This window comes from Caretta caretta, chromosome 18 (genome assembly GCF_965140235.1).
Source record: "Caretta caretta isolate rCarCar2 chromosome 18, rCarCar1.hap1, whole genome shotgun sequence".
NCBI classification, from domain to species: domain Eukaryota; kingdom Metazoa; phylum Chordata; order Testudines; family Cheloniidae; genus Caretta; species Caretta caretta.
The window spans coordinates 22,505,685-22,530,188 of NC_134223.1; the positions used below are offsets into that span (position 1 = coordinate 22,505,685).

Genomic DNA, 24,504 nt, shown 5'->3' on the forward strand with positions numbered 1-24,504 from the left:
CAAGCTCAGTGGAAGAGAGACTGACTTGAAGTTTCAGTTTAACTTTTGTGGGGACACAAATTGCTTGCTGGCATAGTATTCTACAGCCAGAAGTGAAGAAATTGCATCAATTCACTGCATTCTTCCAAGGAAATAGGCAAGCTTCACCAAAATGAGCCCTGTATCTTGCTTAACATTCGCTTGAGAACTGAGCACAGGAGCTAAAAGCATATTAAATATATTTTCAGGAACAAAAACATGTTTATAGAGCTGTAAGCCTCAAATAAGAAGCTATCCCATATTCTTGCTTGCACATCAGCTAAACAAGAGCTAAGGGAGAGGGGAATACATAACAGAACTATCCTTTCTTTGTAGAAACAACGAGGGGTCCTTGTGGCACCTTAATTGTTTTTGCTGATACAACCTAACATGGCTACCACTCTGAAACCTCTCTTTTTAGATTTCCAACTGGTTACTATAAATTTGTGATACTAAAAAGCCTGACTGAAATAACAAAATGGTCCACTGATTGGTATTCCCAACTCCCAAGTAGGAAACTCAGTGAGGTTACCAAAACAAAACAGGTTTCAGAGTAACACGTGTTAGTCTGTATTCGCAAAAAGAAAAGGAGTACCTGTGGCACCTTAGAGACTAACCAATTTATTTGAGCATAAGCTTTCGTGAGCTACAGCTCACTTCATCGGATGCATACCGATGAAGTGAGCTGTAGCTCACGAAAGCTTATGCTCAAATAAATTGGTTAGTCTCTAAGATGCCACAAGTACTCCTTTTCTTTTTGCAAAACAAAACAGAAGTTAAAGTTTGCCAAATCTATCAAGTTGATTTATTCAGTCACTTTGTTCCACCCACTGTGAAGTCTTGGTAGACTGAAGTCTACCAACACAAACTAGTTGTTCTATAACCCTGTCTTAAGCTACATTCTGGTAAGGCACTGTCAATTACCTGTCAAAGTTTAAAAGTGGTCCTAATTCAGGATAATGGGAAGAATCTCTGCTGAAAGTTTGCAATAGAGAGAAAGGTTTCAGAGTAGCAGCCATGTTAGTCTCTATTCGCAAAAAGAAAAGGAGTACTTGTGGCACCTTAGAGACTAACAAATTTATTTGAGCATAAGCTTTCGTGAGCATGAAAACTTATGCTCAAATAAATTTGTTAGTCTCTAAGGTGCCACAAGCACTCCTTTTCTTTTTGCGAATAGAGAGAAAGTGTTCCAGAGAGAATAGACTCAAGAGCTCAAGAGAAAATGCTTTCTCCCTTGGGAACTTAGGACATTTCAGTGAGTTAGGATATCCTACAGCATCTTCCAAATGAAGAAGCCTAAAGATTTGTGTGATTTAATATCTGGGTTTGTCATGAGTAGGTGAAGTTTAAATTCATACAGTTTTCCCACTGAGAAAGTGCACAGCTACAATCTTACCCACTGTTTCACTTCATCATGCTTTCCTAAGAGACATTAATGCTTGTTTTCAACTAGATCATGCAGCATTTTGAAATTTAAGAGCTCTGTAGCAACAGCCAGACATTCAATCAAAAAATTAGCAGGAAATTTCCTCTTCCATTGAAATCTGCTTGCTCAGGTTAAATACAGGAAATAGAATTAAGCCTGCCAGATCACTTAAATCTGAAAGCAGAACTTACTGATTACAAAAGCAATAGAGATCTAAAGAAAATTCAGTCTCTGTGAACTAACTAAAGGCCCTGATTAGCATTTACCAACTGCTCAAAAATTCCAACAGCTGCTTTAAATTATTCTGATGAAGGTCAATTCTCATGTGTAATATTAACATTAGTAGGTTCTATCACTCAACAAATTGATCCATTATAAACCGTAAATTTACCTTAGCTTAGCCACAATACTTTATCAAATGTTTGAAGCAGCATAAAATTATTTTTCTATATACCAAATACTGTGTAATAAATTACTTTGCTCAAATCCATGGGACAGTTCCCAAGGAAGCTCTTCTATACTTCCTCTCTTTAAATAAGTTCTCCCCTAAAAATACCATTCTCATCTACTTCCTTAGTGTCTAAATGGTGAGAATACACCCTCTGCATTTTACAGTGTCCCCAACTACTATCCAGGGCCTATCTGCTCAATCTAGCACAAATTTTGCCATTCTTGATAAAAAAGAGTCAAGTTAAAGTCTTGAGAGCTTATGGAACATCAATAATGAATAGCAAATAACTTCACGAGACAAGACCACACTGCAGAGATTTCTCTGCCAAGTTCAACTGCAGACTAAACAATTTGATAGAAATAAAAATGTTATCCAGATTTGAATGTCGATGGAGGTTCTTCTCCAAGAGATCTTTGACATGAGCCCCCAGCCTCTAAAGTCTCTCCCCACTCTTCTTCTCAGATGGATATTTGCTTAAAAAAAGAAATTGAAATGTATTTCACATTTCCCTCAATCTAAGTTTGTGAATGTGAATCATTTTTAAAATGCAAAGTTTCTAAAGAAACATTTTTCTAGTAAGGACCAATAAAAGCACAAGCTGCTTGGAGTAATGAAAATTCTGTATAAAAACTTACAGTACTGTACGGGTTTAACAATTAATTTATCACACATTTAAGGTAGCGGGGGAGGGAAATTTCAAACTTCATGACTCTCAACCTTAATATCCTTGCACTGACCTTTTTAGCAATTTAATAGGTTCTTCATGAAAGCATGAAGAGTGACCAAACTTTATTGTGGCTCTCGGCATATTTAGGGCTAGATATTTATATCCTCATATCTGCACATCTATAATGAACCCAAACTTTGTGGGTGGAATTTTCCCTCAGACCATATTGGCAAGGACCTGGGCAAGTGGTCTATCTTCCTCTGGAGCACCGAGCGGAGTATTAGATCTGAAGGCATATCTTACCAAACCAATCTCTCCCCTTTCAGAGAGCCTCTGGTATTAGCAAACTTTGGTCCTTCCTCTCTGCTATGTTCCATAAACCCCTCCACAAAGAATGGAATTTGGTGGCAAATATGAAATGTTATGATGTGGAAAGATGCTGACTGCAGGGTACTATTGACAGCTGTCTGATCAAAAGCTTCGCTACGCTGCCTGCAATAGTGGTGCTTGAGTAACAAGTGATTCTTTAAAAATATCTTTTTTCCAGAGTTCTCATATCAGAGCTTTTCTGTGATTAATGCTGCACCTTCTCCATCCACAGAAAAGTGCTGAGGGACAATGCACCCAAAGGGGCCTGTAACTTTCTGCCAACTATGCTTCCTACAACAACATTTTAATCTTTCGGGGTTTTTATTTCCTCCTGCTTGCAATTACTGATCAATCCATTTCAGAGTTTCCAAGCACCAGTTTGCCTCCTGCCCTCCCCCAAATTGACACTGGTTAATTGTAATGAATTCACTTCAAACCATAGAGATAAGTTTTTCTACTGTTAACGTAACTCATTAAGATTCTGATTATGCAGATTCTGGCGCTGCCTGTTTAGGTTAATGGCATTATCCAGAGCAATACTGTCGTCATCTTGTGTAGTTTGTGGCATGAACTGTCGGAATATGCTGACACTTCCATGCCAGAAGGTAGGTTCAGGCAGCCGTCCCACTATGCTCCACGTTCGAGTTTCTGGATCATAAGCTTCCAGCACATCCGAAAGTTCAAATGTGTTATCGTAGCCACCAGAGACATAGAGCTTCCCACCAAGCACAGCCAAGCTCCCTCCAACGTGAACCTAGAATTAAAAACATGTTATTAGAGAGGACCACCCTGGCTTAACAAGGAGATCTTCAAAGACCTGAAACTCAAAAAAGAGTCATACAAAAAGTAGAATGTAGGTCGAATTACGAAGGAGGACTATACCAAAAAACAACAGAAGCATGTAGGGACAAAACCAGAAAAGCCAAGGCATAAAACAAGATAAAACTAGCTAGGGACTTAAAGTGTAACAAGAAAACCTTTTAAAAATACATTAGATGCAAGAGGAAGATCAAGAATAGGGTAGCTCCATTACTCAATGAGGAGGGAAAGACAATAACAGATAACACAGTAATGACTGAAGTGTTAAATACCTTTTTTGTTTCAGTTTTTACCAAAAAAGTTATCAATGATTGGAAAACCAACATAGTGAATATCAGTGTAAATGGGGTAGGATCTGAGGCTAAAATAGGAAAAGAACAAGTGAAGAATTACTTAGACAAGTTATATGTCTTGAAGTCAGCAGGGCTTGATGAAATACATCCTATAATATTTAAGAGATCTCTGAACCATTAGCAATTATCTTTGAGAACTCATGGAGGATGGAAGAGTTCCTAGAGGACTGCAGAAGTGCAAACATAGTGCCTATCAATAAAAAGGGGAATAAGGACAACCCAGGGAATTGTTCTCCTTAACCAATGAGGACAGGACATGAAGTAATGGGTTTAAATTGCAGCAAGGCAGGTTTTGGTTGGACATTACAAAAAAATTCCTAACTGTCAGGGTGGTTAAGCACTGGAACAAATTAGCTAGGGAGCTTGTGGAATCTCCATCACTAGAGGTTTTTAAGAACAGGTTTTACAAACTCCTGTCAGGGATAGTCTAGATAATACTTAGTCCTGCCTCTGTGCAGAGCATTGGACTAGATGACCTATCGAGGGCCCTTCCAATCCTATATTTATATGATTATGCCCATTTAGGTAGGTACGCTGATATCTAGCCTAGCAGATCGTCCCAAATTTGTGGGTCCTCTGCTATTGCTGGCAATTGCGGCTCTGAAACAGGTATAGTGCTCACAGGCCCCAGCAGGTGACACAACAGACACCATACCGTCTCCAACAGATTTTCCTATCACCTTATTGAATTTTGCTTGTAATACGCTGCCAACACAATTGTAACAGAACTGACAAGTCCCAGCCAAATGGTCAGCAGCATTAACTCCAACTAAAGGAGCTATAATCCAAGAACCACAAAACAACAAGATACAAACAAAGATCTCTGCTAACCTATGCAGCTGCACCACATGATGGTTTGGGCACTTATGGCTTGTCTACACTGTGCATTAGTCCACAATGGAGAGGAACTGGCCCACGTGGACCCTGCTAGCGTACACTAAAAGTTCCCAGGTGCATTAATGTAGTATCGTATACTACATTATTGCACACTATACTTTTAGTGCAGGCCAGTTAGTGCGTGACACCCTAGTGTGCACTGGAATTTATACCCTTCTAGTGGCACCTTAGAGAGTAACCAATTTATCTGAGCATAAGCTTTCGTGAGCTACAGCCACAAGTACTCCTTTTCTTTTTGCGAATACAGCCTAACACGGCTGCTACTCTGATACCCTTCTGGTGTGAACTAATACACAGTGTAGACAAGCCTTCATCGTTCTCTATTTGTTATCTAAACTACAACTGCTCTGAAGCAAGGACTACCTTTTGCTGTACATGGCTGAACATATTGTTAGCATTCACTGAGTTTATTTTGTGTTGTGTCAGTGCTTAAAAAATTAAGTCACTCCCCTACCCAAAGAAGTTTATAGTTTCCAACGGTTTTTTAAATGAACTCATTGTCAACATCCTACCTGAAGCATAGGAGGGATTTTGTCCCATTCATTCTTCATTGGATTGTAAACATCCACTTCGGCAGAGTCATCTCTATAAAAGAAAAAAGGAAACCACTATTCAGAGAGCTGTAAAGGCTCCCCCCATTTCATCAAGCACAGGTGAAAGTAGTCCAACCAAGTGTCTGAAGTGCTACATTAGCACTTTTGCTTCCACCCTGTTACATTCACAAACCCATGTGCACACTGATCAAATTGCACTTGCACCAAGACATGAGATATGGTGCACACTTCAGACTCCTACATGTGGCTCCTATAACGCAGCATCAATGGCCAGCACAGAAATCAATGGATCTACATAGCCCCAGGTGCTGAAGAGCTATGTATTAGAGTGGGCTGCATCATTATGCATAGGAATTCTCCTCACTACTTGTGAACTGGTGCTTGTGTCCAAAGAATGTGAATAGCACTTCTGTGCTTCTCCAAAGTCAAAACTACACTTAAAAAAATAAATTCTGGTGGAATGGATTTTGAAAAGATTACCCAGCTGGACAACCTAGTTGGGTGCAGTGACCCATACACTGGAGGCAGAATGAACCCAGAACACTCAGGCGGTGTTTCTGCCTTCCCCTGCCTACAACTGCCTCATGGTTATTCAGCCCTGGTGCCTGCCCAAGACAGGATGCAAAATTATTTGTATTACAAATAGTACCTAGAAGCACCACTGTGCTATGCTGATAACTGCTGGCCAATCCTAAACATAAAATTTGCACTTGTGGGTCCCACTACAGATAAATTTACTGCAAATTTGTACCTGATAAAATAATCTGGCTTTGGTGATACGAGTGCACAAGAACATCTTAGAAAAATAACTGACATTTTGGGGTGACTTAAACCTCTCCCCACCTAACATTAACACTAAAAGGATCCATGTTGGATTGAGACTTCAGCCAATGCCAAATTTAAACCGGGGTGGGGGTGTCAATAAAGGGTGGAGAGAGGTCTGTAATGGAAGAACTAACAGCAGCACTATAATCCCATAAGGCTTCTTTTACCCATTCCACTCATGAGACAGGAGTGTGACAGCAACAGGTGAGGGATTATTGTGACACAGAAATGCAATTTGCTGGCATACGAATGTGGAGATTACAAGGTCTGGGTAGTCATAGCAGTACTTAAAGTAAATCCAAGAAAGTACTATCAAGAATGAAGTTAGAAGACTACCTAAGAGTACAAAAGAATCTTCTACTTAGTTCAACCACTAATTAATTTGAGCTTCCATTTTAACTGAATCAGTCTCAAGAACTAAGTTAATTGAATTTAAAGTAAAAACTATGTACTGTATTAGAATCCATTTCAATTGGTATAGACATCTTTTATTGGATAATTCAATCTCTGGCTATAAAGTCCTTTGATTAAAGTTAAAAATTTGAATGAGAGAAGAAAAGTGAGTCCAAGACAATTAAAACTGAGTATTGTATTTTTCAGACATTGTTACTGACTTTCCAAGAACTACCATGTCCTTTGCAATCTACGACAAGCACTCTAGTGATGACAGAGAAAACAAAATCATCTGCTTATTCCAATCAAAGCGATAGCAACAGAGTGTCTCGAAATAAGAGGAAAGTGAAATAAATAAGAGTCTTTGCAGACATCCCAGAGCACCACCTCTCCTGATGGCTATTCATTTAGAAGCCATCAGGCTTATGAAAGGGTCTGCTTAGTATACAGCAAAATCCAGGTTTCTGAACTATAGTTATAATTAGTTAAAAACAGGATGGATTTATTTAAATCAATGTAATTTAAATACTTGATTTTAATCACCAATCAGGAAACCTTGATTTAAATCAAGGATTTTAATCTTGTTTTGCATTTGTACTTTAGTTATTTTCTTAAAGAAAGTTGATTCTCACTGGTTGTTAATGATTAAAACATTGGATTTGCAACTGAATATAACCTTTACACTAAATTTGGTGCTTCTTTTTGTTAACCAGGAGGATACACTATATTGATACACTTTAACCAAATATAAAGCTTAACTTACATTTATTCAGACTCTTAAATTTTACTTTTTTATTATGTTAGATCATTTTTTACTTGTGAGTTAGTGTCAAGCTCAATTTGGAAATTCTGATTCAATAAAGAAGTGCACAAAAATCAGCACTTTAATTTTTGTATTAGTTAAGTAAAATTACCTTAAATGTGCAGATACATAAGAAAAAAAAAGTACATCAAAACATGTTCTGCATTTACTGATTTATGAAAACAAAGTGTTATCTGTAGTTAGTGAATTGAACTGATTATTTCTGGTCCTCATTGTCCTTCAAGAGTTTGGAACTAGTTTATCTCAACCTCTCACAACCAGTTTTTATGTATAGATTGGAAGAAGAAAGCAAGCTTTTCTCCTTTTTCCAGTGTACATTTTTTCCCTTAACTTTGACTGAACTAGTTATAGAACTGATCTGAATATACTGAAACAAAAAAATATTCTTTGTGTATCTGCAGAAGATCCTACTACTGTCAAAAGCTGATTAAGCATGTCAACAAACTCTGGTTATAGGTGCTTAGCCAGTGACTTTCACCAGTTCAGTGGTTTAATTTTCTGTAAAACTTCAGCAGCAAACATGTGCTGCTTATTATTTTAATTTAATACAGTTTTAATATATTATTGTAAGTTTAGACCTTAACATAGGTTGTTAATTTCAAAGTTTATTTTTTAAAAATAAGCCTGTATTTAATTTAAACAAAAAACCCCCTCAGATTTAAAATTAAAAAAATCTGATTTTTAAATATTTTCAAATCAATTTTTATCCACTGTGATTTAAAAAAAACAATGAATAAGTTTCCTTATGGCTCCCAAGGTACATGCTTCATAACCAGTTTCCTTAGTTTGAACTACTTTCGGAAACAATCTCGGAGCAGAGGTGTCTATGCAGAGGAAAGATGGTCCATGGGAGTCAAGCATTTAAAAATCACACTGGTTTAATTCAATTCTATGAACCTGAAGATTCTAAACATCTTAAATACACAGAGATCTCTTCTTCCACCTGTTGTCTACCTCAAACAGAGCATTAATAGGAGTTTCAGGAATTCAAGTGAAGAGCGAAGACAACCCTTTTAGTGATACTGCTTTAAAAATCCTAAAGTTGCTGTCAAGTTACAGCAGAGAAGTTATCATAGTTTACAATGTTTGTTGTCACTAACAGTGCTGCATGAGGCAAATACTTCCAAGAATGAAAGTGAAAACATACTGTTTGCAGGCTGGGAGGGAAAACAGGAGCAAGAATGATTCCACATGCTTGTCCGCATAAGAACAAGGCATTCCCATTTCAAGGTTGTTTCTAATACAGAAGTAACCCAAGAGACTAGTTTTGCTGTGATGCCATATTTATTACTGTAACTAGGGTTGGTTGTAAAGAAGAGAGAGAGATTTTATTCTCACTTGAAGAAAAAACCCACCTAAACTGAAAGTTAGCAGCTTTGGTTAGTAAGTCACCCTTTGATCCCATGTATATGACCTATTGTTTTGAGACTGTCCTCATAAATTATCAGAAAAATATCCCTTTTGCAGCATTTTTTTGGGGGAAGCGAGGAGGGGGTGAAGAAGAGGAAGAATTTTCCCTTTGCTGTGTCAGGTAATTTTCTCAGCTACTTACCCAATGAATCATCAATGACTTCCTACTGCTGCAGTACCCCCCCGATAGAGGTGTGTATGGGCCAACTACTCAACTGTTAGAAATTCTAAACCTTGACCTACCAGTCTGCTGAAAACAGCAAGTAAAGCTGGCTCTGGAAGCGTACAGGATGGATATTCTGATGAAAGAACCTTTTCAATATTAGTTGAATACTGAAAGAGGGAGAGGAATAACGTCAAACAGCTGCTGGAAGCCAAGATGTTGGACTGAGCACGAACAAATCCAAATGCAGCAAATAAAGATCTTGGATACAACTTACTGCTTTAAGGAAACCCAAAGGTAATAAAACAAAATTTCTGGGGACTATTTTTAATGTACATTTGCTCATGCACAAAGACAATACACTCCACTAGATGAAGTGTTTCAGTGATGGAAAGCCTTTCAGTTTATTTTTTAAGTGGATAAGTATTTGAACCATTAGAACTCAACACATAATGGTAAATCCTGGTTTAAAAAAAACAAACCATTTCATCTCATGTTCTCTTATCATTACACATGTGCTATCCGCTGTACAATTTAATATTTTCTTGGAGCTTATTCATATGTGTGTGTGTGTATTTAAAGTAATAGTAGAACTGAATTAAAGCCAATAGAACTCAAGGATTCTACTTTAAAGTAGATTTCTCCTCAGTCCAGATTTGTAAAATTGCCTCCGTTTCCCAAATTGTGGATTTAAATCCAATCCTTCTACACTATTTCTCAAAAAAAAAATCATTCTATAGTGGGATGGGGTGGGGGATACATTATTACTTACCTTATAAAGTATATAAGTCCATTAAGAGTCACAGTTTTTGGTGCAAAAGACCACGGAGGCAGCTGTCCACAGTTCACGAGGGACCAGAGGTCAGTTTCAGGGTCATAGCATTGTATAACCATGGATTCTTTGCCTGCTAGAGAGCCAATAGCAAAGAGTTTGCCACGACAAGATGTGGTAGAACAGTTGTCCATTGGGTACAACATAGGCTGCAAAGCCTCCCAGGCGTCTATGGAGTGGTCATAACGTTCTGTGCTGTCTGAGGCTATAATATACAACAGTCCATCCAAGACTGTAGAGCTGTGGTATTCTCTTGCTTTCAACATTGGAGAAACTTCTGTCCACTCATTCACACTGGAGTTGTATCTCCAGACACAGTCATAGAGCCTTGACCCATCTGATCCTCCTACAGAAGAGAGCACATTTCATAAGTAAATATTTTGCAATATAGCCCATTGGGGGGGGGGGGGTGGAGAGGAAGACAGACTAGGGGTTTTATGTAATAACTCAGTCCTTTATTAGGAATTCAAAAATGTTATTACTTTCCAATACTATAACAAATTTTGCTACTTCCCCAGCCTACTTGTTATTAAAATATTCAGGTACAGGAGAAAAATGGCAGTTTGTTTCACAACAATTTTAAGGCTAATGGTACCACTCAATCTCAAATTTGTTTGGAAATTTCGAAAATGGGCCTGTAACTTTGTCTCCCATTTACTCCCAGAATCTCAGAGTAGATTCCCTCATGTGATGCTCAGACGAAATCTGATGTATTATCAACTCAAAACACGTATCCCAGATTTGGCTAACTTCCTAACCATTTTCTCCCTTCCCTATTTACAACCCTCACCATATCCCTGATGAGAGGGCTTGGAGCTGGTGACCCAATACAGAGCAACTTTCAACAATGATTAATTAGCCAGCAAGTACTGATAAGAGTCCAACTAACACTTCTATAATAGTTGACAATGATATCAGTGGAGCAAATCTAGCATGCAAGCTCCATAAACTAAAGAACAACCTTAGACACCTGACCCCACTTCACTACTGCCTCATACAAAAATCTGCTTCTAAGCTTTTCCTTTACATCTCTTTTCCTCTGAGCTACAACTGTAATGCGAAATACAAAACAGTTATCCATGCATCTTCAATGACAACAGACCCTGTATGCAAGTACAAGACTCTTGGAAGAAGTCAGCAATCACAAGGTGTATGACAAAATGCTTGGCATTCAGAATTCCAGGTCAATCAACCTTGCATTGTTTTTGAATACTACCATATGTGACTTTTTCTTTGGATGCAGAAATAATACAAAAGTATTCCATTTTAGCACATCATCATGTTTATGACATTACTTAAATCACAGGCATGCTTTTTGTTAAGTCAGAGATTGAACAGCTTTCTGTTCACTTAGGCCGGGTCTACATACAACCTTTATCGGTATAACTATGTCTGTTCAAGGTGTGAATTTTGTTGACATGGTTATACTGGTAAAAAGGTACATCATACAGTATAGCTTATTTCTGTTTGGGTCCCCTTACACTGGTATAACTGCACCCACACTGGGAGTGAGGGTGAGATGGGAGGTCGCTGCTTTATACTGGTATAGTTAAAGTGGCAAACTGGTATAGTTAAACTTGACAAACTGACAAGAGCCAGGGAGTACACTAGAGAAAGAAACACAACTTTTGCCCTTCAATACCATAAACGCACTGCTGTGCCAAGGTTAAATGACACTGAGAGTCATTGAAGTCCAGAGTATCAGAGGACTTTCTGGTATGTTTCTACCTTGAGCGCTGTGACGAAGTAAGGATTTTCCCTTGTTGTGTTGTATGCGAGTCTTACTATTTAGCCTATGTGAGTTTTACTGTTTTGCATGAATATTGAGAATGCTTCAGTTTCCCTGTGTGCTGCACCAATACCTCAGTGATAGGAATAGGGGTGTGTGACTTTGGCTGAGACCTTAGGGGCAGGTGAGGCTGCTCTAGCTGCCTGAACATATGCTATGACCAGTGCCCTTCGTAACCGGAGACCCAGGAGGGGGATGCAACCAGATGACACTCTGCCCAGGAAGTGAGACAAAGACAAGGAGGAGGAGCAACGGGGATGCTGGCAGTCTACTTGGGTGGACCGGAAGAGGGAGAGTCCAGGGCTTCTGGCCCAGGACTCCCCAAGACGGACTTGGCTGAAAGTCACTGATTTCTGTGCTAACAAATTCTGTTCTACGCTGTGTTCCCGTCACCTAATAAACCTTCTGTTCCAGAGCATCACCTGGTGACTCTGTGACAAGCATACATGGTATACTTTGTGTTGCACCCTGTTATTTACTTTTCTCTAAGTTCTGCTTTTCTTAAGTGTTCTCAACACAGCAGGAATTTGAAAATGATCTGAAATCAGACTCCTACCCTGTTGTCTTGGGAAGTTACACCAACATGTGTCCTGAAATGCTGTCTACATACTCACTAGTATTAGTCATTATGAATCAGCTGCCTGTCTGAGATCAGCTACTAAATCCATCCCAAAACGAGAATAACTACAGAAAAGGAATCCCTGTTGCAAAATGAAAACTCGCATTTATGCCAAACATCTGAATAGAACTTTAGACATGGTCCATTTGTGAAAAACCAAGAACCACTGTAGGAAACCTAAATATTTTCATTACACATTTAAACATTAATGTAAGCACAAAGTGGAAGAGTCTCCTGGATGATGGACCCCACACATTAAAAATAAAGTGTTCAGGAGGTTCCTTCTGCAAACACTCAAGTAATATATAAAGTTGCATACATATTTATTTTCCTGTTCACTTCTGAGTTCCAAGCCAATTAGCACAAAATTAGAACAAATCTGACCCATAAAGTAGCTTATAACCCCAAGCAGAACAACAAAACCATTTCAGGTTTACCAACACGCTGCACTAGCCTGTACTTAGAACCAACCACAGAGCCCTGAAGTCTGTCACAATAGAAGTGTATACAAATACCTTTACACAGACTTGTACACAAGCCTCCGCACAGAACAAAGTGTTACTGCACTGTGGAGAAGCCAAAGTCCCTTTGAAACGGGCTGTTGGAATGCGTGTCTGCTTACAACGTATGCAACACACTCGTTCAACATTTTCACAGAAGCCAAGGAATCATTTCCCCTGGCATTTAGCAGAACAGAATGGTTTCTGAGTCTTTGCAAGAGACACCCTAATTATGAAGGCAGATCTCATTTCAAAGAATCATTACTCTGCGAACCCAAAACAAGCCATGCTTAGCCCATCCTGGGACTAATGGCAAAGAAAAGAGGGAACTTTTTATAAAAATACTAGTGCTTTGAAAAGTCAGGGATCTCATTTCTGGCCTCTTCTACAGCTTTGCCGATGCCCCTTGATCTTTAAACCTAAAGCCGTCCCCCCATCCCTTGACAGACTTGGGCTCCCTCCAGAATAATGCCCAGCTGTGGCCCTTTCCCCAGACAACACTGCTCAGGGCATCAGATCCAACGTGCCCATCCTTACCTGTCACGTAGATGTCATTGCCCAGCGCCGCTATGCTGTAGCCACCACCCAAGTGCTCGGGAAACTCAGCCAGGTAGCGCCAGTGCCCCGTTCGTGGGTTGTAACAATCAACGGTGACCAGCTCATCGCAATCACGGTCGCAGCCACCAATGAGCACAAGGATCTCTGCCAGGCCGGTAGAGGGTCGTGGCCGCATGCGAGCACATGGCCCCTGGTCGTGCCGGTCATAGCGAGCAGCCTGGAAGTCGCGGGCCTCCCGCAGGAGGCGCAGACAGGGCTGACAACGCGCCACCAGGGGCTCGCCCTCCACATGTGCCAGCAGGTAGAAACGGCGCACGAAGGGCAAGCGCACGTGGGCCAGGAGCTGCGGCAGCAGCGGGGCACGGGCAGCTAGGTCAGCACGCACCCAACGCAGTGCCAGCTGGAAGGCGGCCTCCTCCTTGGGCACACACAGCTCATCGTCCTGCAAGTAGGAGATGAGCCGCGCCAGCGGCAGCCGCTCCAACTGCGTGCTCAGCTCACCCACATGGCGCAGCACAAACCGGTGAGCGGCAGCCGCGAGGGCTGGGCAAGCAAAGGCCTCTGCGAAGTCCTGCATGTCCAGCGCGTTGGCCGGCTCCAGCTGCCGGGCCAGCCAAGTGCCACACGCCTCCTTCACGGCCGGGAACTGTAGTAGGTCGGCGGCGCGCAGCAGCCGCTCCGCGATGTCGGGGCCCAGCTGCCCCACCCGACCAGTGTAGGCAAAGTCGAGCAGCAGTGCCAGGCACTCAGGGTCCACCCCATGTAGCCGCACCCGCTCGGCCCGGGACTCCCGCAGTGACCCGCCGAACATGGCACGGAAGTAGCCAGAAGCTGCAGCTAGCACAGCTCTATGTGCCCCAAACTCACAGCCGCCGGCCACCACTGTCACATCAAGCAGGCTCCGCTCAGAGCGCAGGGCACTCAGACCCCGCAGCAGTGCCACTGCGTGCGCTGGTTCGCCTGGACCCCCACCTCCTCCTGCCGGGCTTGGTTCCATAATATGCCTGTGGAGGAGGCAACACACAGCAAGTTAGCATGAGGCTTCTCAGGCACTCACAGCCCCCGTAAGGACCAGACCCAGCCCACACCACACGTGGCTCCTGCCCCCACCCCCTGGTCATCCACCCCTTTAACTCCTAGAAGCCCAATGGGCCTAGGCGGCAATCAAGGGCAGAGCCCACAGGTTAGTACACCCCCTCCCCCACACACTCATGTCAGGGACAGCTGCTCTAGTTTAGAATATTCCCATCAATAGGGGGAAGGGGCCTCCCGAATGGATTCCATCCCAGCAGGGAGACTCAGTTTATACAGGGTTCTGTAGAAACCACAGGGATTCGGCAAGCTTTCCTCTGTGGTGAGGGGGTTGCTTCTGGAGAATTGCTTTGCAGTCACAGATGCACCTAGCAGAGCCTCACACTTGAAAATCAAGGCAGGTGAAAAGACCCGTTGTGACCTTTTTTTAAAAAAAATATTGAGGATGTCCAAGATTGTTTGAAAACAGGTCTGGCACGTAGTTTTCAGTTTATCCACACACAAATGGTCTCAATTTTCTACACTACAAACTTCGCTGGGGAAGAAGAAAGGTTAGCAGGATAAACGCACAGCACATGAATTTATCACTTCTAGTAGCCTTTCTTGGTTTCAAATAAAAGTTTTGCTCAAATGTAACTAATTTCTTTAAAAAGAAAAGGAGGACTTGTGGCACCTTAGAGACTAACAAATTTATTTGAACATAAGCTTTTGTGAGCTACAGCTCTCTTCAACAGATGCATTCAGTGGAAAATACAGTGGGGAGATTTATATACACAGAGAACATGAAACAATGGGTGTTACCATACACACTGTAATGAGAGTGATCAGGTAAGGCGAGCTATTACCAGCAGGAAAGCGGGGTGGGGTGGACACGACAACACGACGACCTTTTATAGTGATAATCAAGGTGGGCCATTTCCAGCAGTTGACAAGAACTTCTGAGGAATTCCAATTCAACCCAACCCACTATCTAAAGACACTTTTGGGGACTGGTTGTTATTGTCAGAATTTAGTAAAGGAAGAAATAAACATTACAGTAAGTAACAGTTATTTAAATGGGCACTGAAAACAAATGGAATGTTACAGAAGAAAAAAGTGGGGGAATTTCTTATTCCATTTAGAGAGAGCACCTGCAATCTGTACTTGCAAAACACTGCAGTCTACAAAATTGAATATTTTACTTTACTTCACAAAATGGACAAGTTGCAAAGACAAACTCAATTACAAGATACAGTTTCTCACTGAACTGTAACAATAAAGCTATGTAACTACAGGTCAGCACATACTGTTTCAGTTGCTTTTATAAGTACTCTGGTACAAGTCATACAAGCAATAAACATTTTAACAGAATCAATGAAGCGTGCTATTGCCTACAATAATGGCAATCCCATTACTTGACAAACATTTAATAATAAAATACAGAAAGTCAAGCTTGAGCAATCAAAGTATATTACTCATCGGTAAGGCTACGTTTTAGTCATGGGTATATTTATTAAAAGTCAGACAAGTCACAGGCAGTAAACAAAAATTCACAGTCCATGACTTGTACTATACACCCCTAACTACAGATTAGGGGGGTAGCCCTGGGAGGTGCTGTGGGGGTGGCATGCAACCCAGAGTTGTGGGGGTGGTGAGGGTTGGCGGGGCTGGCAGACCCCCCCAGGCTCCGCACAGCTCCCCAGAAGCAGCCGGCATGGAGGGAAGGCCGGGGGGCTCCACGCACTGCCCCCGCCACGAGCACCTGCTCCACAGCCAATGGGAGCTGTGGGGACATGCCAGCGCTTCCAGAGAGCCCTCCTGAGGTAAGCGCCACCCTGCCCTGCAACCCTCTGCCCCAGCCCTGAACCCCCTCCCACACCCAAACTACTGCTCCTGCTGGGAAGGCGTGGTGGCCCAAGATTGCCCCAGTAGCGGCCAGCGTGGCTGGCCCAGGGGCTGCCTGAGCTGCTCGGACAGCCCCGGAGCCAGCTGCACTGGCCTCTGCAGAAGTCATGGAAGTCACAGAATCGGTGACAGACACACAGCCTTACTCACTGGCAAATACATTTGTTTTCTTATTTTCCCCATTCAAACCTTCCATTTTCCCTCTTTTGGGAAATCCCTCTTTTCCTCATTTGGGGATCTCTGACAATCTAGTAAGAGTTTTTTGAGTGCTCAGTTGCAGGTTTACAAATGGGATAATAATATATTCTTAGGAAATAAAATAAGGAGTTCTGTATGCATTCTACTATCTGCACTGCAAATGTATGCTATTAAAATTCCTTGCTAGATTCATTCTGCAGGACAAGTATTTTCACAGAACTGTAACAAAATTAAACCTTTAAATGCCTGATGCTGCATTCTTTGTGCACTCCAAACACCCACTGTAGTCAGGGAAGTGAATAGCTCCCTTCACACCAGATACTCATCTACAAGGACTGCTGTGCACATGCAAGAACTAACACAACCCACAGAGATTTAGTATCTTTCACAAAATGCAATGTATGGTCTTCATGGGATCAAAGGGACAAAAGCCCACGCTAGACGCCTTGGGGTGGCACAGCAACAACTCCTTGTTCTGGCTTCAACATCCACAACATACCGCAAATGGGAATCTATCTTAGGACATTAACAAATAATTACAGCCATGTGGCAAAATGTCTCCACAAATGAAGTCCCTCTCTGCAAGAATTCTAAATACTACACAGACTAATTAACAATCTAGTCTATGAAATAATGTCTTAAAATATAAATATAATTATAAAATAGCTTAGTTAGTTTAAAGAAAAGGAGTACTTGTGGCACCTTAGAGACTAACCAATTTATTTGAGCATGAGCTTTCGTGAGCTACAGCTCACTTCATCAGATGTTTACCGTGGAAACTGCAGCAGACTTTATATACACACAGAGAATATGAAACAGTTAGTTAGTTTACTCTTTTCTGGATCTAAGCAGGACTATAGTAACTATGGAACAACCTTAGGAACAATTTAAAGAAGGGGGGGGCAATAAAAGGTTCATCAAACGGAAACTGTCCTCAAACCAGGGAAACAGGATGAGATGAACAGCCTTTAAACATTCCTACCTACATTCCTCAAATGTGGAGCTTTAGCAAGATGAATTACATAACGTGCTATCAAACAACTGCTCAGTATTTTCTACACTTCAGTCTCATAATAGATATTTTAGAAAGAGAATCCAGATTTAAAGTTCATAAGAATAAGACTGAACTGGATTTGGACTGTATATTGACAGAGCAGGGTGTATTGATTTAAATCAAAGCTTTAAATAATTGATTTTAATCTTGTTTTGCATTTGTACTTTTTAGTTATATTCCGGACAAAAAGTTGATTAATTGCTTGGTAAGAAATAAACACGTGGGTGTGCAACTAGATATAATCCTCACACTAAATTTTGTACTTTCTTCTAACCGGGGGGTAAATAAGCGTGTACATGTAGTGTAAGCAATTATATAGTTTAACACATTTATTCCAATTAATGTTTGCATTTTGTATTATGTTAAATGATGAATGATACATTTCTTATTTACCAGATGATTTTTTTTACTTGTGATTTGTGTAAAGCTCGATTTGGATGCAAAAAGGACATGAAATTTGAAATGCACAAGAACATTTTAAAATGGATAGATAAATAAAACTAGCTTAAATGTGCTGGATATATGAGAAAAAATTAAGTATCAAAACTTGTCTGGCACTTAAAAATGATGAAACAAAGTATCTGTAGTTAATGAATTGATCGGATTGTTTCTGGTCACTTTTGTGGATCTGGGTCCATGTCCTTCAGAAATTTAGATCTAGCAGATCTCATCATCTCATACCTCATTTTTAATCAAACTGAAAAAGGAAAAGAAGCTTTTCTGACTTTTCAGTCACAGTCGGCTTCTCAACTTGGAAAGAGCTAGCAACTGAACTGAACGGGATGAATAAACTGAAAATAAAATATACCCTCTGCACCTGCAAAAGAGGCTACTGCTATGAAAAGCTGGCTTAGCACTTAAAATCTGGTTCCAGATGCTTAGCCAGTGATTTCCTCTAGATCAGTGGTTTGATTTTCTTTAAAACTTTGGCAACAAACGTGTATTGCCTGAACTTTTTTTTTTTAATTTAATGTAACCAATTAATAGATTTTAGTAAATTTAGATTTAACACAGATTGTCAATTTCAATGTAATTTCAAATATTTTTTTTAAAAAAGTATTCAATTTAATAAATCTGATTTAAATAATTTTTTTTAAATTACTGATTTTCCCACCCTGTTTGAGAGAGCATATGTACATAAGCTTCATAATTTTATAAATACCACTACCTAGTCCTGCATCCATGCCATCTGGGGCTGGGATTTTGTCAGGTATCATATGTAAGCAGTATTAGGCCTGGTCAATATTTGCATAGGAGACCACCATTTGCAGCCAAAGCAAAAATCCAAGTGATGGCAGAAGTGATATGGGTGCTTTAGTATGGGATGCTCTTTCCTCCAACTCGGTGGCTGGGGTCTAAGCTCTATGGGGCTGTGAAACTGTCAGCTGGAAAGGCAATCTCAAGCTCAAGACCCTGATCACTTTTAGTCATTGAAGGCCTGTGCATTTTTTGCACAAGTTAAGGTGTTAACCCTAAAGTCCTGGCTAAATTCCAACTCATATTTACATTGTCTTTTTAAATCCTCCCATGTGTATTAAATTTGTTTTTTCTTTACTAAGAAAATTCAGCTGTCATACAATGGCTGCTGCATTCCACTCTGGCGAGTTAAGTGATCCCTATTCATACTAAACCTAAAGCATCTTGGGATCTTTCTGGATAAAAGGGTCCTATATAATGTATAGCATTAAATATATTGCTTATAGGATACAAAAGTAATTAGGATGCCTTTAAACAAACAGTATACTAACTTATTATTACATTAATTGAAATGCAGCAAAAGCTTAGAAAATAATTTAAAGGAAGGAAAGTTAAGTTCCTACAACTTAGGAACTGCAATTTAAGATACAAATAATAATAAAACCCTGCTCAGATAGGAATCCTAATGGATATCAGGGCCACATTATGCTAGGCACTACACAAACAAAGGCTGACACAGTCTCTGTCCTGAACAGTTTACAATTTAATAGAAAAGATAAAGCATGGAGAGGAGAGAGATATAACAAACCAGCAGAGTGAACAATATGATGTTCCACAAGTGTCATGCTAGCGCCACAATATTTTTTGGGGGGTGGGGCAGAGGGGATTATTGGGAAGGAATCAGAGAGAGACACAAAGGAAAGGAGAGAGGGCACCGAAGGGGGCAGGGATAAGTGAAGGGAAGAAAGGGAGCATTGGGGGGGCAGGTGGAATAAGGTTGAAGTAAAGAGACCGAAAGAAGGAAATGGACAGTTAATAAGCAAAGCAGAAAAACTGTCTAGAGGATTTTGATGGAGGCATTTGAGGTTGTTCGTTAAGGGTGGTGGGCTCATCTAGGATATGCTATTAAGTGGACCATATTGCAAAGTGGTTTGGGCAGAAAACGGAATCAAATATTATGGACATTTGTGTTTTTGCTATGTTTTACATATTTTTAACATCTTAGATCGAGGTCTTTAATACATTTAATGAAAAAGACAGAAAGCCATGTCTCCTTTACACAGGAATTGTTAATCAGTCCAAAGGAGGAATAGCGGTAATATATAGAATGATGGTAACTGATAGCGGGGCATTAATGCAGGGGTAGGCAACCTATGGCAGGTGTGCCAAAGGCAGCATGCGAGCTGATTTTCAGTGGTACTCACACTGCCCAGGTCCTGGCCATCGGTCCAGGGGGCTCTGCATTTTAATTTAATTTTAAATGAAGCTTCTTAAACATTTTAAAAACCTTATTTACTTTACATACAACAATAGTTTAGTTGTATATTATTAACTTATAGAAAGAGACCTTCTAAAAACATTAAAATGTATTACTGGCATGCAAAACCTTAAGTTAGAGTGAATAAATGAAGACTCGGCACACCACTTCTGAAAGGTTGCGGACCCCTGCATTAATGCAACAGACTCTGGCACTAAAACAGTTTTTCTCCAGCTCCCATTTGGCAACAGACTTGGTCTCACATTAGAAGAGATTGAACGTATTCTGGAAAAGTCTATCAGAGTAGAAGATATGACTGTGTAGAGCTGGCAAAATAGGAAATGAGACAAGTCAAACAGCAAAAACATTTTAAAATAATAGCACTTTCTCAGTATTGAACTAATCCCAAAGAATTAGAAAATTAAAAAAGAACCAGTGAGAGAAAACATCTTACAGAGTTACATAAAACAGATATGTTGATAGTTTTTCTGGAAGAAATTGAACCCTGCAGAAGAAAAGCAGTGGAATTACTAAATGGGCTAGCCTGGAAAAGTAAAGTAAAAGGAAAGTGTGGTGCTTCTGAGTAGACATGGACTGAGTGTTCATATCTATATAATATTTAACAGAGTGCAGTTTTGTTTCCTAATTTAAAATGGATTGTTATGTAAATGGAATTTTTTTATACCTTCCTCTGGTGGTTCACAGTTTACTCTATCATCCTAAGAAGATAAATAAAACAATTAAAATAGCCACTTGACGATTGTTGTATAGCAACTAGCAGATACGGTTTTCCAGAGCTGTGCATATTCATACACATATGATCACTGTAGTTTGCCCAAGTTCCGTTCCAAGGGGAATCCCCTTTCCCCCAAAAGATGATAGAGGAATTCAGCCTTTACGGCTCATTCAAACATTGATCCTTCTGCAGACATTGCCAACAGAGAGACCAGTTACTAATAAAGTTTTGGTTTTTTTTCCATCCTGATATCCACAGTGGGAACACTATTGTGACCGCCAGCTCTTTTGTTTCAGGCCACCATATACACATCAAATGTGAACTGCTTTCAATGACTACCTCAGCTTTCTTTAACAGAGAAAACATATAATTTCAGGTGTAAGATGCTATCTTGCTCTGAATCCTGAAGTTTCAGAGAACGAACTTCAACTAATAAGACAGCTGTAAGAAAAGCTGACAGTGGCAATAAACCTGAGCCGATGTTGCTAGATTTAGGATGTAACCCCATGTAGTTTATCAAGACCAGCAGCACAAACTTTCTCACCTAAAGTATACATAAAGTTGCTGTACTTGTGATGGAGCCAGGGTCAGAGGTCCTCTCCAATCAGCATGGCATAGCCAGTGCACTGAGGGTATTTGCAAAAAGAAGAACGTGAAATAATGTGTTTCTTTAAAAAATGTAAGTAGGTTTTCATCATGACTCAAAAGGAATCAGTTGCCTTTTACAAACAAATACTAGGATATTTGTCACATCTCATTTCTAAATTAAGTTATTTTTCAAAAGTACTTTGGCACAAGAGTGGATTCTTCAACAATATCTGTACAGTAACTATTGATCAAAACTCAAGTTGCACACAATGCCTGCCTTTCCTCCCTGATGATCTTACACATTAATTACTAGACTCACCACCTGATTTCCTAAATTCCAGAGCAAGGCAAACATGCAGGTACACAGGCAAAAAGGCAGTACTGTTCCTTGCCCATAGATGGGCTGGACACACAGCTATTAGCAGCAGCATTCCCAGCTCTAAGTAGGTGCCGGCACATTACTGTCACAGACAGGAAGTGTCAAGAAAGCTAGAACAGTCTGGAACTTAAAGTGCAGAAGGCTACAATCATACAAGCTTACCGCTCAGAATTTCACATAAAATTTGAATGATACATGCAACATGACTCAGCGTCTGTTCCTCATTAACGTTATAATTTAGTACTACACTAATATGATTCATTTGCTCTTAAAAAAAAATTGTGTAAGTGTTTTGAGAAAGTTTGCCAAAGCTGAAGAAGTCTAAAATTAGACCTATCTGCTCTGTTTTGTTTGGTGAGCAATCAATCACATGCTCCTTGTGTGTCCTCTCTTCTCTGCCCACCCCTTTCTACTGAACAGTCAAAGGATTCAAATGTGCAAGAAAAACTGAGGAAGGGGCTCCTCATCAAGCTTCAGATACAGAAAAGGAAAAACAATGAGGAGTCCAGTGGCACCTTAAAGACTAACAGATATATTTGGGCATAAGGTTTCGTGGGTAAAACACCCAGTTCTAACTCTGCCACTACAGGGGAAACGGATTGACTTAAGGAAAAAAAGAGCAAGAAGATTTAGTTTGACACTTTGAAGAAAGTCCTTCTAATTTAAAGTTTTGCTGTTGAACCCTGAAGAACCTGTTTTGCACCACTTTATTTTGTTGTTCACAGATTACTAACACCAGGGCATGGTTCTCAAGAGACTGGTTTGGTGAGATTTTATTATATGCCACTCACTTTGTGTTCGGTTACAACAGGGAATTTAATTTGTTTTTATTACAAGTAAAAGTCAAATTCTTTAAAAAAACAAAAACAACTATTGAAAACTGTGTGCTACAGATGCTCATTATCTCCACATAAAACAGGGGTCAACAACTAATTAGTGTTTTGGAAAAGAGGTATCTATACATTAATAACTCACAAGAGTGTTCCTTAAATCCTGGATTATATTCTGGAATAATGACAGGTTTCAGAGTAACAGCCGTGTTAGTCTGTATTCGCAAAAAGAAAAGGAGTACTTGTGGCACCTTAGAGACTAACCAATTTATTTGAGCATGAGCTTTCGTGAGCTACAGCTCACTTCATCGGATGCATACCGTGGAAACTGCAGCAGACTTTATATATACACAGAGAATATGAAACAATACCTCCTCCCACCCCACTGTCCTGCTGGTGTCCTTCTGGAATAAGATTTTCCTTGGCTGCCAGGTGCTCAGGCTCTTTAGCTAACTGAACAATTTGCCCAGAGACACTTTGCAGAATCTGATTCTGTCGGTGTATAATTTCAGTGGATAATACTGATTTTATTCTTAAGCCTTTTTTAAAACTTTTGTTGATTTAAATTTTCACAGTTGTGCAAAATTATGGGGGAGAATCAATTAGTTCACGACAGGCCCTGAGAGTCAAAAAAAAAAAAAAAAAAGCTTTCGAGCTGTCAAAACGCAAAATGTCAATTCGCATGTCAAAATATAGAAAGTAAATAACCTTAAACGAAACTCTGATAAACGGTAAAGCAATATGCGTCATGCTTCGCCTGCCCATTTTAATGATCGATGGCAATATTCTGAGAGAGTGTGTGTGAGTGTGAGTGAGTGAGAGAGTGTGAGTGTGTGTGAGTGTGTAAGGGAACGCTGGCACAAACTGTGAGTGTGTGTGAGTGTGTAAGGGAACGCTGGCACAAACCTAGCCCTCCCGACCCGCGCCCCCGCGCCCCACAGAGAGGATCCCAACCGCACACCGGAGGGGCGGGAGAGCACGAGGCAGCGGGACACCGCGAGCGGAGGACGGCGGTTCCCGTCTCCCGGAGTCCGAGCTGACCGGACAGCTCTGCCCCGGGTCTCCCTCCTCCGGCATCACCCCCTCGGCCGGCCCCATGCGGCGGGGCCACGGGCTTACCTCTGGCCCGAGCCCCGCGGGCCGCGCGGCTGCTCTCGGGGCATCAAGCGACGCAGGCGCCGGCCTCGCGCAGGGTGGGGGAGGGGAGGGTCTGAGGGAGGCGGGAACGCGGCGGGCCCGGCAGCGCCTCTCACCGGGGCGCGGCTTGGCGCGCGGAGCCCGTCGGGGGTGGGGGCAGCGGCACGCCCCGGTGGCGCGCCCCGCCTCGGAGAGACAGGCCCCTGCGCGCCGGCCCGGCTGCCTCGTGACAGGCCCTCGTGGGGGCAGGCCCAGGGGAGGAGCCTCCCCGTAGCCCCACACGGCCGCGGGCGAAGGGAACAAGAACCCGCTGCCGGCCCGCGCTTACCGCTCCGCGCGCCGCCGCCACCGCAGCACCCCCAGCCGGCGGGCCTGAGGGAGCGGGAGGCATGCTGGGGGCTGTAGTTCTCTCCGGGACTACAACTCCCGGCAGCCCCTGCGGCGAGCGCCGCCGGAGCCGCTCGCGGGGAGGGGAACTACAACTCCCGGCAGCCCCTGCAGCGAGCGCCGCCGGAGCCGCTCGCGG

At 41.4% G+C, this 24,504-nt stretch overlaps 1 protein-coding gene across 4 annotated transcripts; it reads right to left on the bottom strand.

The window, feature by feature from the left end:
* Positions 1-729: 729 nt before the first annotated feature.
* Positions 730-24,410, bottom strand: KLHL21 (kelch like family member 21). 4 transcript variants are annotated; one of them, XM_075121029.1, is made up of 6 exons: positions 24,307-24,410; positions 21,589-21,670; positions 13,446-14,470; positions 9,941-10,346; positions 5,513-5,585; positions 730-3,685 (listed from the first exon to the last, which is right to left on the bottom strand). In XM_075121029.1, the coding sequence occupies exons 3-6, from the start codon at positions 14,461-14,463 to the stop codon at positions 3,392-3,394; spliced, it is 1,791 nt and encodes a 596-aa protein (XP_074977130.1). In that variant the 5' UTR covers positions 14,464-14,470; positions 21,589-21,670; positions 24,307-24,410; the 3' UTR covers positions 730-3,391. The 4 variants fall into 4 exon arrangements, with proteins under 4 accessions (XP_074977130.1, XP_074977131.1, XP_048680960.2 ...); XM_075121030.1 differs by lacking the exon at positions 24,307-24,410 and adding an exon at positions 23,961-23,972; XM_048825003.2 differs by lacking the exon at positions 21,589-21,670 and having other exon boundaries at positions 24,307-24,404.
* Between the last annotated feature and the right edge of the window lie 94 nt (positions 24,411-24,504).

Bases quoted from the DNA above. Each gene is read 5' to 3' on its own strand.
- KLHL21 (XM_075121028.1), bottom strand. From the start codon at position 24,004: ATGCCCCGAGAGCAGCCGCGCGGCCCGCGGGGCTCGGGCCAGAG. The intron at 5,586-9,940 runs GTAAGTAATAAT...TTTCTTTTATAG, and splicing joins GGACTTATATACTTTATAAG to AGATGACTCTGCCGAAGTGG. The intron at 3,686-5,512 runs GTAGGATGTTGA...TTTTAATTCTAG, and splicing joins AAATCCCTCCTATGCTTCAG to GTTCACGTTGGAGGGAGCTT.